General features: G+C 29.6%; 1 protein-coding gene across 1 annotated transcript; it reads left to right on the top strand.

The window, feature by feature from the left end:
• The first annotated feature begins 2,090 nt into the window (after positions 1 to 2,090).
• Positions 2,091 to 13,875, top strand: LOC146528447 (myrosinase 1-like). The gene is made up of 6 exons (XM_085202784.1): positions 2,091 to 2,477; positions 3,189 to 3,304; positions 11,620 to 12,290; positions 12,367 to 12,672; positions 13,016 to 13,260; positions 13,604 to 13,875. Exons 1-6 carry the CDS (start codon positions 2,452 to 2,454, stop codon positions 13,761 to 13,763), a joined length of 1,524 nt encoding a protein of 507 aa, XP_085058910.1. The 5' UTR covers positions 2,091 to 2,451; the 3' UTR covers positions 13,764 to 13,875.
• The last annotated feature ends 219 nt before the right edge of the window (positions 13,876 to 14,094 follow it).

Raw genomic sequence — 14,094 nt, 5'->3', positions numbered from 1 at the left:
ATAAAAATAAAAAAGATATATAATATATAAAATAAATAAAGTTCTCACAACAATATAATATACCTAATGTTATATCAAAAGATTTACGATTTAGACATAAACGTCGTACGTCAATCCCAGTTTGTTGTTATTGTCAAGCGCAAGGAAATATGTTGTTTTCTTTATTTTATTGTTTTGAACACTTTTGTAGGTATCTATTTTTATTTCAGTCGCTCGTTCAGTACTTACTACCTACCTATCTTGAACCTGTTACCTTCTCTTCCTAAATTAATTATTATTCTCCTCCTAAAATTGTCAATTAATGTTTGGAAAACAATGTAATTTATTCTTGTTAATATAATTTAAAATATAAGTATCCATATTTATGAATGTAGGTCAAGAATATTATAATTATCAATAAATAGAATCATAAATTTTGTATCTTATAAGCGTGTCATTGTAAATGTGACAGTTGTGGGTTCGATTCCTTTCGGGCAAAATGAATTATTTAATATTTTCATTTTTTGACTCTAGTGACAGAATAGAACGGGGCGTTGAGTTCCGCCACTAAAAAAAAGCAATCCTATATGCGGGATGAGTAAGTAATTCTTATTATTTCTATAGCAATATCAAATCAATAATGTTATTTATGAAACAGCACTATCGTCACTGCTAATAAAAGAATCAGTTAAGTGCGAGTCGGACTCACCCACTGAGAGTTCCGTATTGATTTTCAGGGTTCTAATTCTATATTAACATTTAAAAATTATAAAAGTTTATTAACTTAATAAATTAACTGGAATTATAAGAATGTAATCATTTTTATCTGTAGTTTACATTTTTCTATTCTTTTTCGTTTTATTTGTATTGTTCTCACTTCCTATTTCTAATATCTCATAAGTTTTGGTAATACGCGGAATTTCATACAATATACAGTAGAACGGTACATAAATGTTTGTATCTTTTGATTGCGTTGACCTAGTAGCTTCATTGTTTAGATGCTCCAAGGTCCGTGGACCTAGATATTTAATATTAATTTCATCTATTACTTGACAATATGATCTTAAGATCGAGGTCTTTTGAGATAAGGGACCCTAAAAGTAACAATTACGATTACTGCAAGAAATTAGATATATGGCATGAGTTAGAGTTAACAGTTTATTTTTTGACATAAAAAAATAAACTCTCAGCAGCTGTTTTATGATTTTTCTTCTTGGTAGACGACTCGTTTTTATCTTCACTCAGCCCTCCAGCTTCAGTCACTTCGCCAATCGCAATATTAATCAATATGCACTCGAGATAAAGATGTGTTTTGAATAACAAATACATTACATAAGCTGATAATGTTTCTGACAATCTATATCTATTATTATACATTTTTATTTCGTTCTTTATGTTGGACATTTGTGCAATTTTTCATATACTTATACAACATATTTTCTAAGTAGTTCTGAGATGAAATTCGCATAAAAAATCCCGCAACTTATGTTTCTTTCTTTTATATCCAAAATACAGCGTAAAGCTATAAAAAAAATGTAAACTGTGGAACTATCACCCATATCGATATATATATATATATATATATATATATATATATATACCCTACTGTGTGCGGGATACAGCGTGAAGTTTAAAAAAAAAACATATATTATGAACATTAAAAACTATATATAGTTTTTAATGTTCATAATATATGTTTTTACTATAAATAGTTTTTAATGTTCATAATATATGTTTTTTTTTTAAACTTCACGCTGTATCCCGCACACAGTAGGGTAGGCAGAGGGAACCCAGTTTTAAGACGCACCGTTCCCCACTTTCTGCCGAATTCCGGAGGCATTGCGTGTTGAGTGGCAGAACTCAACGCCGCGCTTTGCCTCCACACCAGAGCAAAGAAATGGAAATATAAACGTAAGTAAATATTTCACTTCCTCGAGTGGGCATCGAACCCACAACCGTCGCGTTACAGTCACACCCTTGTGCCGCTGCGCCACTACGGCCTAAAATATTTGTGGCGGTATCCAACCTCAATAGGTAGGTATATTTAAGAATTCTTTAAAAGAATCAATGAATGATTATATAGATTTTTATTGAGGGTACTTTAAATTAATTGTATTTCCGTCACTCAAATCGAAACGCTTAGAAGGAAAGAGAAATGTACAATAAGTTATGTAATTAGTTATTAATTACTGTTAACGTTATATTTTTTGTTGTAATTAGTTTATTGATATGTTACCTTCGAGCATTCGTGATCTTTTGGTCATTCAACTTGGTAATGTCAGTGACTTAGCGAGAAGCTTTTATATAAAAAGAAGAATATTTATCTGTTAGTCAGTTGGCAATTGAAGACGCAAGCAATGCTTCTAACATTTTTTCATCATTAATTTTATTGTTATGAAATTACATTAATTACTCGTTAATTCGTTGTATAAATGATTAAGTGAATGGAATATTTTTATATTGTTAAAGAAGATGATAAAATTTCTTTTTATTGTCTGGTAAGTTTGTTTTTTTTATTAACACACTTTTATGAGGTCGATTTGTAAGTTGTATTAACATGAGTATGTAATATACATAAAATTTGGCAGTTATACTTATAGCTTATCTTAATTCATAATAATATGGTATCATCGAGCAGGCCTGATGCTGGAGCCAGGACCTGAATAGTTGAACTCTTCAAAGGTTACTAGTAAACCATTCGTGTTAAGAATGATATTATTTTTATAGCTCCGAGCTTATCAACAGCATATTTTGCGTTTGTTGTAGAAAAACATGTTTTTTATTTATTTTTTTCTTAAAATATACCTATTTTATCTATAAATATTAAAGATATAATACTTATAGAATATATAAATGATTATAAGATCTTTCTGTAATACTTTCATGTGTGCAAAATGTGGATTTCATTACTTTTTTATGACATATCAAAATATAATTTAAAAAACTGGTAACGAGGCAAAGCGCATTGATTTCCCCCAGCTTTCACGGAATACCTCGCGGAAGATGGGAAACGGAACGTATTAATGGGAACGGAGTGTCCTAACACTAGGTTCCCTCTGTCCACCCTGATGTATGCGGGATACAGCATGATCTTAAAAAAAAGCAACTGCGCCAAGATGGCCTCAAAAATCATACCTATATTATGTACACTAGACAGACGCACAAAAAACAGGACAAAAAATCTAAATCTTAAAATGTAAAAATTTCAGCTTCTTGGCAGATACATGTGTTGGTCATAGAAGACATAATAGGCGTTTTCCTGAGGATTTCATTTTCGGAGCATCTACATCTTCATATCAAGTTGAAGGGGGTTGGAAATCTGATGGTAACTACTTCTTTATATTTAAGACTAGCTTTTACCGCCCCGGGACCCTAATTGATATAACGATTTCTTGTGAGAGCACTACAACGAAATCATTAACTGGATTTAATATCGATAATGTCGAATCTTTTGTGTTTCTCATAGATGGACCACCCGTAACGGACATAAGTAGTTGGGATTTGTTGGTTCTGGCGCACGCGCCAGAACCAACAAATGCGCTAGAACCACGGGCGTGTGCCAGACCCCGCGCGTCGACTTGTCGATGCGTCGAAATTAAAAAAAAAAAAAAAAAAAAAAAAAAAAAAAAAAAAAAAAAATAAAGGTTTAGCCCCCCATTTGAATCGATTGCGCCGGGTCCCAGAGCCGTAGCTCTAACCGTTCCAAAGATAGCTTTTCGATTAATTAAATGCCACTAGACGCGTCTCTTATCAGTCACCCTCATCAAGCTCGGGCCCGGCCTTATCGCTCGCTTCCCCGAATTGCTAACAACGAACCTACGTCACAGTGCAGTGTTGCTGTCTCTTTCTTGCATTACTTATCACCCAACGACACCACAGTGTCCCGTCTCTTTGTCGCTATGTTGCCTAACAATTTGTTTATTAAAAACTTCTCATTTAATATGCAATTTCTATCATTTTAATTTAATAAAATGTCTAACCTAACCTAACCTACCGAAATCCTGCAATTTCTCTCATTTTAATCAAAGCGCCAGAAACCGCGATACAGGACTGTGTGCTAGAATCCGCGATATTAAATCGCTTTCTACAAATGATTTTCTTATTACAATCTTTGTGAATTTATTTAGTCTAAATACTTCCATTGTATTTTTTACTATATAATGTTTCAAATAATGGTGCGTCGATAACAATATTTTGTTTATTAAAACTTCTCATTTAATATATATATTTTTATGAAATCTAACAATAAGAAATCGAAATGAGAGTATAAAAATGTAAAGAAATGTTCAACCTAACCTAACCTAAGAATAAAAATCTTTTGTTTATTAAAAACTTCTCATTTAATATACAGGGTGGAAGAGGCAGCGCTTCTTTTATTGAAACTGCATATAGGGTAATATATTTAAAACCCACACCTAAAAAATTAATTAAGGTACCTCAACAGTTTGGACGTAGGAATTTTTTTTCATTTCACGATTTTTATCCATACCTGTATTTCGTGTGACGCACACATACGTATGCTACGTTGCCGCTTTGACAGGTAAGTGTGTGCGTGCCTATGTTATACTTTACAAATGGTGTTTTATTTTAAAACGATAATTTTATTATTTGTTTTGTTTGAAAAAATAACTTTTTCATTTTTGGGAATTATTTTTTTTCCGAATTATATTAGGCTTTTATAGAGTAGTTAAAACTGTGGTTTCATTTAAAGTGGTGCTGACAATTCCACCCTGTATATATTTTTATGAAATCTAACAAAAAGAAATCGAAATGAGAGAATAAAAATGTAAAGAAATGTTCAACCTAACCTAACCTAAGAATGAAAATCTTTTGTTTATTAAAAACTTCTCATTTAATATATATATTTTTATGAAATCTAACAAAAAGAAATCGAAATGAGAGAATAAAAATGTAAAGAAATGTTCAACCTAACCTAACCTAAGAATGAAAATCTTTTGTTTATTAAAAACTTCTCATTTAATATATATATTTTTATGAAATCTAACAAAAAGAAATCGAAATGAGAGAATAAAAATGTAAAGAAATGTTCAACCTAACCTAACCTAAGAATGAAAATCTTTTGTTTATTAAAAACTTCTCATTTAATATATATATTTTTATGAAATCTAACAAAAAGAAATCGAAATGAGAGAATAAAAATGTAAAGAAATGTTCAACCTAACCTAACCTAAGAATGAAAATCTTTTGTTTATTAAAAACTTCTCATTTAATATATATATTTTTATGAAATCTAACAAAAAGAAATCGAAATGAGAGAATAAAAATGTAAAGAAATGTTCAACCTAACCTAACCTAAGAATGAAAATCTTTTGTTTATTAAAAACTTCTCATTTAATATATATATTTTTATGAAATCTAACAAAAAGAAATCGAAATGAGAGAATAAAAATGTAAAGAAATGTTCAACCTAACCTAACCTAAGAATGAAAATCTTTTGTTTATTAAAAACTTCTCATTTAATATATATATTTTTATGAAATCTAACAAAAAGAAATCGAAATGAGAGAATAAAAATGTAAAGAAATGTTCAACCTATTACTAAAATTTTACTTTGTTTTATTTTCATTTGAAACGCATTTTAATAAAACCAAATAATATTTTTTATCACTTTAAACAAAAAGACTAAATAAATTAATTTACTAAAATTTTACTTTGTTTTATTTTCATTTGAAACGCATTTTAATAAAACCAAATAATATTTTTTATCACTTTAAACAAAAAGACTAAATAAATTAATTTACTAAAATTTTACTTTGTTTTATTTTCATTTGAAACGCATTTTAATAAAACCAAATAATATTTTTTATCACTTTAAACAAAAAGACTAAATAAATTAATTTACTAAAATTTTACTTTGTTTTATTTTCATTTGAAACGCATTTTAATAAAACCAAATAATATTTTTTATCACTTTAAACAAAAAGACTAAATAAATTAATTTACTAAAATTTTACTTTGTTTTATTTTCATTTGAAACGCATTTTAATAAAACCAAATAATATTTTTTATCACTTTAAACAGAAATATCAGAAAAAATGGAAAGACTGTGGAATTCGGGGCGAGCAATGAGACTCTCAACACCTTTGATTTTTCCATGATTTTCCCAATGTGTTAATAATTTCACGTTTACTCTTTTTTCGATATTTTCCATTGTCTTTCCAAATACAGAATTATTCATCAGCTTATAAAAATCTTTTTCAAAGTCGGATGTTGCTAAAGTTCGTAATTGAGTGTTTAATTCAATATATTTTTTTAACCAAGGTTTTTGCTTGAATTTTAATGCTCTATGAACTTTTTGTACTCGCAAACCATATTTCTCACATTGCAAAAGGTTTCTATAATGTATAACATATTTTTTTTTTGTTATATAAATTAGTAACTAATTTAGATTCTTTCGAATTACCCACACAAATATTTTCTGGACACAATGGAAAGTCGGAATGAGCATCATGTAAGCTATCGGGGTATTCTAGATCTACTTCTAAAATATATCCAATATCAGAGGTGATTGGTACATTATAATTTACATAAGGATCTTCCCATTCAAAATTAGACAAAGGCAAGTATTGAGACATAGCCCACCCATATAAATTGTTTGCATCAAGATAAATTAAATATGAAATAAGATCATTACTATCAAAAGTTTTCATGTGTGGATTTGCATAGCGATTACTGCATTGCGATATGCCTCCTCTAATACTGGATTTGACAAAAGCAATGTTGTCAAAATCTGTCAATAATTCTAGTTCAACTTTGGTATATTTTAACATAGCATCCCAACTTTACCCTGGAGCGGTATAGTAATGAGCAGGATCTAAATCGTAAGTCTTCATGCAAACATTTCTAAAATTTTCGAAAATATCACATAAAAGTATTACATCAGTTTTTAAGTAAAGATTAGAATAGTCAGCCATACTCTGACAGTGGAAATGAGACCATACTTTTTGAGCATGTTTATAATCATCAACTGAAATGCTTTCACCAGTCAATGTACTAGCGAAACACTCAATTGACGGCAAAGATGATAATTCTAATGATTTGAACGAAGTCATATGTTCATATGGATAAACACCTTTCCGCTTTAACAACTGAAAGTCTTTATCAGAGGGATATTGTTTTCTCGTTTCTCGGAACTCATTGTCATTAAGATTCTTAGCTAGTGAATCTAAACTACTCGATAAAAATTTGAAAGAGTCAATAAACCTCAAACCAACCTTTTTACCATTTACATTCAGAATTTTTGAGAAAGAAATATACTTTTCTTTATTTTGTGGAATGATTTGTACTTCGCAGCTGTACACATCATGTCTTTGAACGTTGGTAGTGAAAGATTTAAAAGGATCATTGGAACATGAATCGATTGGATTGAGAAAAGATTCAAAATCTGCGTAAATCACAAAGGGTACCTTCTTTTTCTTTTCATAACCTTCGAATTTTATCTTATCACTTGGTACATTTTCACCACGCCAGTTTTTTTTACTTATATCTTTATTTGGAAGATCGGTTCTGACATGTGTGCAATCATTCAATCTATGTCTATCGAGAGCTTCCTGACTGTTAAAATAAATAAGGCAGCCGTCACAAATGTAAATGGCATTATTTCGTGATGTAACCTGATGACTCACATAATATTCAAACTGTATGCTTATCACTTATGACTAATAAAGAAACAATGGCGTTAGTAATAGCAAATCTGTTACAAGTTTGAGCATGTCTAAAATTCCACAATAACAACTAAAAAATAAATCAAAAATATATATATTTCCACTGTCAGAGTATGGCTGACTATTCTAATCTTTACTTAAAAACTGATGTAATACTTCTATGTGATATTTTCGAAAATTTTAGAAATGTTTGCATGAAGACTTACGATTTAGATCCTGCTCATTACTATACCGCTCCAGGGTAAAGTTGGGATGCTATGTTAAAATATACCAAAGTTGAACTAGAATTATTTACAGATTTTGACAACATTGCTTTTGTCAAATCCAGTATTAGAGGAGGCATATCGCAATGCAGTAATCGCTATGCAAATCCACACATGAAAACTTTTGATAGTAATGATCTTATTTCATATTTAATTTATCTTGATGCAAACAATTTATATGGGTGGGCTATGTCTCAATACTTGCCTTTGTCTAATTTTGAATGGGAAGATCCTTATGTAAATTATAATGTACCAATCACCTCTGATATTGGATATATTTTAGAAGTAGATCTAGAATACCCCGATAGCTTACATGATGCTCATTCCGACTTTCCATTGTGTCCAGAAAATATTTGTGTGGGTAATTCGAAAGAATCTAAATTAGTTACTAATTTATATAACAAAAAAAAAATATGTTATACATTATAGAAACCTTTTGCAATGTGAGAAATATGGTTTGCGAGTACAAAAAGTTCATAGAGCATTAAAATTCAAGCAAAAACCTTGGTTAAAAAAATATATTGAATTAAACACTCAATTACGAACTTTAGCAACATCCGACTTTGAAAAAGATTTTTATAAGCTGATGAATAATTCTGTATTTGGAAAGACAATGGAAAATATCGAAAAAAGAGTAAACGTGAAATTATTAACACATTGGGAAAATCATGGAAAAATCAAAGGTGTTGAGAGTCTCATTGCTCGCCCCGAATTCCACAGTCTTTCCATTTTTTCTGATATTTCTGTTTAAAGTGATAAAAAATATTATTTGGTTTTATTAAAATGCGTTTCAAATGAAAATAAAACAAAGTAAAATTTTAGTAAATTAATTTATTTAGTCTTTTTGTTTAAAGTGATAAAAAATATTATTTGGTTTTATTAAAATGCGTTTCAAATGAAAATAAAACAAAGTAAAATTTTAGTAAATTAATTTATTTAGTCTTTTTGTTTAAAGTGATAAAAAATATTATTTGGTTTTATTAAAATGCGTTTCAAATGAAAATAAAACAAAGTAAAATTTTAGTAAATTAATTTATTTAGTCTTTTTGTTTAAAGTGATAAAAAATATTATTTGGTTTTATTAAAATGCGTTTCAAATGAAAATAAAACAAAGTAAAATTTTAGTAAATTAATTTATTTAGTCTTTTTGTTTAAAGTGATAAAAAATATTATTTGGTTTTATTAAAATGCGTTTCAAATGAAAATAAAACAAAGTAAAATTTTAGTAAATTAATTTATTTAGTCTTTTTGTTTAAAGTGATAAAAAATATTATTTGGTTTTATTAAAATGCGTTTCAAATGAAAATAAAACAAAGTAAAATTTTAGTAATAGGTTGAACATTTCTTTACATTTTTATTCTCTCATTTCGATTTCTTTTTGTTAGATTTCATAAAAATATATATATTAAATGAGAAGTTTTTAATAAACAAAAGATTTTCATTCTTAGGTTAGGTTAGGTTGAACATTTCTTTACATTTTTATTCTCTCATTTCGATTTCTTTTTGTTAGATTTCATAAAAATATATATATTAAATGAGAAGTTTTTAATAAACAAAAGATTTTCATTCTTAGGTTAGGTTAGGTTGAACATTTCTTTACATTTTTATTCTCTCATTTCGATTTCTTTTTGTTAGATTTCATAAAAATATATATATTAAATGAGAAGTTTTTAATAAACAAAAGATTTTCATTCTTAGGTTAGGTTAGGTTGAACATTTCTTTACATTTTTATTCTCTCATTTCGATTTCTTTTTGTTAGATTTCATAAAAATATATATATTAAATGAGAAGTTTTTAATAAACAAAAGATTTTCATTCTTAGGTTAGGTTAGGTTGAACATTTCTTTACATTTTTATTCTCTCATTTCGATTTCTTTTTGTTAGATTTCATAAAAATATATATATTAAATGAGAAGTTTTTAATAAACAAAAGATTTTCATTCTTAGGTTAGGTTAGGTTGAACATTTCTTTACATTTTTATTCTCTCATTTCGATTTCTTTTTGTTAGATTTCATAAAAATATATATATTAAATGAGAAGTTTTTAATAAACAAAAGATTTTCATTCTTAGGTTAGGTTAGGTTGAACATTTCTTTACATTTTTATTCTCTCATTTCGATTTCTTTTTGTTAGATTTCATAAAAATATATATATTAAATGAGAAGTTTTTAATAAACAAAAGATTTTCATTCTTAGGTTAGGTTAGGTTGAACATTTCTTTACATTTTTATTCTCTCATTTCGATTTCTTTTTGTTAGATTTCATAAAAATATATATATTAAATGAGAAGTTTTTAATAAACAAAAGATTTTCATTCTTAGGTTAGGTTAGGTTGAACATTTCTTTACATTTTTATTCTCTCATTTCGATTTCTTTTTGTTAGATTTCATAAAAATATATATATTAAATGAGAAGTTTTTAATAAACAAAAGATTTTTATTCTTAGGTTAGGTTAGGTTGAACATTTCTTTACATTTTTATACTCTCATTTCGATTTCTTATTGTTAGATTTCATAAAAATATATATATTAAATGAGAAGTTTTAATAAACAAAATATTGTTATCGACGCACCATTATTTGAAACATTATATAGTAAAAAATACAATGGAAGTATTTAGACTAAATAAATTCACAAAGATTGTAATAAGAAAATCATTTGTAGAAAGCGATTTAATATCGCGGATTCTAGCACACAGTCCTGTATCGCGGTTTCTGGCGCTTTGATTAAAATGAGAGAAATTGCAGGATTTCGGTAGGTTAGGTTAGGTTAGACATTTTATTAAATTAAAATGATAGAAATTGCATATTAAATGAGAAGTTTTTAATAAACAAATTGTTAGGCAACATAGCGACAAAGAGACGGGACACTGTGGTGTCGTTGGGTGATAAGTAATGCAAGAAAGAGACAGCAACACTGCACTGTGACGTAGGTTCGTTGTTAGCAATTCGGGGAAGCGAGCGATAAGGCCGGGCCCGAGCTTGATGAGGGTGACTGATAAGAGACGCGTCTAGTGGCATTTAATTAATCGAAAAGCTATCTTTGGAACGGTTAGAGCTACGGCTCTGGGACCCGGCGCAATCGATTCAAATGGGGGGCTAAACCTTTTTTTTTTTTTTTTCTTTTTTTTTTTTTTTTTTTTTTTTTTTTTTTTTTTAATTTCGACGCATCGACAAGTCGACGCGCGGGGTCTGGCACACGCCCGTGGTTCTAGCGCATTTGTTGGTTCTGGCGCGTGCGCCAGAACCAACAAATCCCAACTACTGACATAATTATTCAATTCGAAGTAAAAGATTTTGAGCAGCAAGCAACTCTTCAGATCTGAAGAAAATATTAATGAGGATTCTTCTTCCTCCTGGCATTAATCCTGGCTATTCCCAGGGTCTGCCTTCCTACTCAAATATGTGTAGGATTGGAGTGGATTATAAAGATTTAATGTTAACAGTACAAATTTAATTATAAGTTATCGTATTCCCTTAGTGTCGGTCTATTAGGACTTAAAGAGACATTGCAAGCTAGGTAGACACAGCCCACGCCACAGAAATAACGAGCGGACTGTCTTAACACTAGGTTCTCTCTGCCTACACCTCTGTGTACTGGAAAGAGCGTGAAGCTGATTTAATTTTAATTAAACCTTTTAATTAATTTTAATTAAGTAGAAAGACAAAATAAATTATAATTGATGTTTTAGATAAAGCACCTAATATATGGGACCACGTAACACATTCAAATCCTGGCGTGATAAAGGACCGAAGTAATGGCGATATTGCTGCCGATAGTTACAACAATTACAAGCGTGACGTAGAAATGATGAGAGAACTTGGTTTAGAGGCCTATAGATTTTCATTATCTTGGCCAAGAATTTTGCCAAATGCTTTTCCAAGTAAAATAAGTACCGCTGGCGTTGACTACTATAATAATTTAATAAATGAAATGATCAAGTATAATATAAAACCAATTGTCACTTTATATCACTGGGACTTGCCGCAAAAGTTGCAAGATATGGGTGGGTTTTTGAACCCACTCTTCCCAAAATGGTTTGAAGATTATGCTCGTGTGGCCTTCAATCATTTCGGAGACAGGGTAAAATTTTGGATCACTTTTAATGAGCCAAGGGAAATTTGTTACGAAGGCTATGGATATTACACAAAAGCTCCTATGTTAAATATCACTGACGTTGGAACATATTATTGCGCTAGAAATCTATTGCTGGCAAATGCTAGGGCGTATCGTGCTTATAGTGAACATTTTAAACCAAAACAAAACGGTATTTGTGGTATTACAATCAATGTTAATTGGTTCGGCCCTCTAACAGACAGTGATGAAGATAGATATGCAGCAGAAATAAGAAGGCAAGCTGATGTACGATAAAATAAATTCCTCTATTTTAGAAATTACAATGAATACAATTTAACTTATTTTTTTCTCTTTATTTTAGTTTGACATCTACTCCCACCCAATCTTTTCTAAAGAAGGTGGTTTTCCCAAAGAGTTCTCCGAAAAGGTTGCGAAAAAAAGTATAGAACAAGGCTACGCTAAATCTCGTATGCCACAATTTACAGAAAAAGAAAAGAAATTTATTCGAGGTACATCTGATTTCTTTGGAGTGAATCATTATTCCACTCTCCTGATATCATCTACAGAATACAAAATAGACTATCCAGTACCTTCATTGTATGACGATGCTGAGTACGGGTATTATTTTTCACCTGAATGGCCACGAGCAGCTTCGTTTTGGCTAGTGGTAAGTTGTTAAAATTGGATTTGAATAGCACTATTGACAAGAGCTGCATCGAGAATTCGTCGGAAAGTGGGTAACAGAGTGTCTTAACACAGGTTTCCAGGTTTCTTCTGCTTACCCTAGTACGTGAAGGATACATACAGCGTGAAACTAAAGAAAATATTTTCTTTTTCCCGCTCCGGTAAGGTGAAGCGCGGTGTAAAGTTCCACCACTGAATAAGCAGTATCTCGATATCGGACGAAATGCTGAGAACGTAGTGTCTTACCAATATTTTCCCTCTACCCTTTCAAAGATTCTAGATACTGACTAGAAAAAAATATTACAATAAGACTAATTTATTTACAGCAAGCACCTAACAGTGTGTACAACGCATTAACACACCTCAGTGAAAGGTACGGCAACCCAGACATATACATAACAGAAAATGGCTGGTCCACGTCTCCTGATGCTGGACTGATTGATGATGATAGAATCAGCTATATTAGAGCTTCTTTAGAAAGTGCTTTGGATGCTTTAGATGCGGGAGTAAAATTAAAGGGTTATTTGGCGTGGAGTCTCATGGATACATTCGAATGGATGCAAGGATACACGTAAGTGTTAATTCTTATTATAATCTTGAATTGAAGTGAAGTTTATTGTATTGGTGATAGTTTTATTATGTATTTCAACTACAAATAATCTACGAATAAATTGAAGTGATGTGTTTACATTTTAATAGATATAGGGTAAGGTTCTATCTGATAATATCTGTTATTGCCACTTTTATAAGGATATTCTCGAAGTTTATTAGAATAAAAACATCTACTTAGTAATTTATTTAAGAGGCTGACAAAATCAGTTAATTTTTTTATTGATTCAAAATTGTTAAATCTAATAATTAACTAATAATGTTATAAAAACTATTCATATAATTTCTTCTTGTCATATTTTCAGAGAATGCTTCGGTCTATATGAAGTAAATTTCACAAGTCCTGCCAAAACAAGAACTCCTAGAAAATCCGCTTTTGTATATAAAGAAGTTATTAAGAAAAGAGTAATTAATTATAATTTTGAACCCACAAACCTCACTATGTGGATAGATAATGGAAAATAAGTCTATCAATGAAAATAATTATGTAAATTGTAAATACACAGTGAACTCAATACTTTTAGAATTAGGACTTAACATGAAAACTCAATAAATCAATAGGATAAGAATTAAAGAATAGTTTTTTATTTAATATTAAATATCTTACATGGCCCTCCTTCATCTTATTCTACACATTTATAATTCCTTGCTTCGCCTACTATACTATCCTATCTGATCAGCTAAAGAGTATACATAAGCTTGGAAAACAATGAATAAAAAAAGTGTAAATATGTTCAACGAAAAGCGTGCTGTTTTAGTAACTTGTTTAATGATTATTTTATTTTAAACTTTCATT

This window comes from Heliconius melpomene, chromosome 19 (genome assembly GCF_056956725.1).
Source record: "Heliconius melpomene rosina isolate 202511_hmr_F chromosome 19, ASM5695672v1, whole genome shotgun sequence".
Lineage (NCBI taxonomy): Eukaryota > Metazoa > Arthropoda > Insecta > Lepidoptera > Nymphalidae > Heliconius > Heliconius melpomene.
This window is presented reverse-complemented; position numbering and strand designations above follow the sequence as displayed.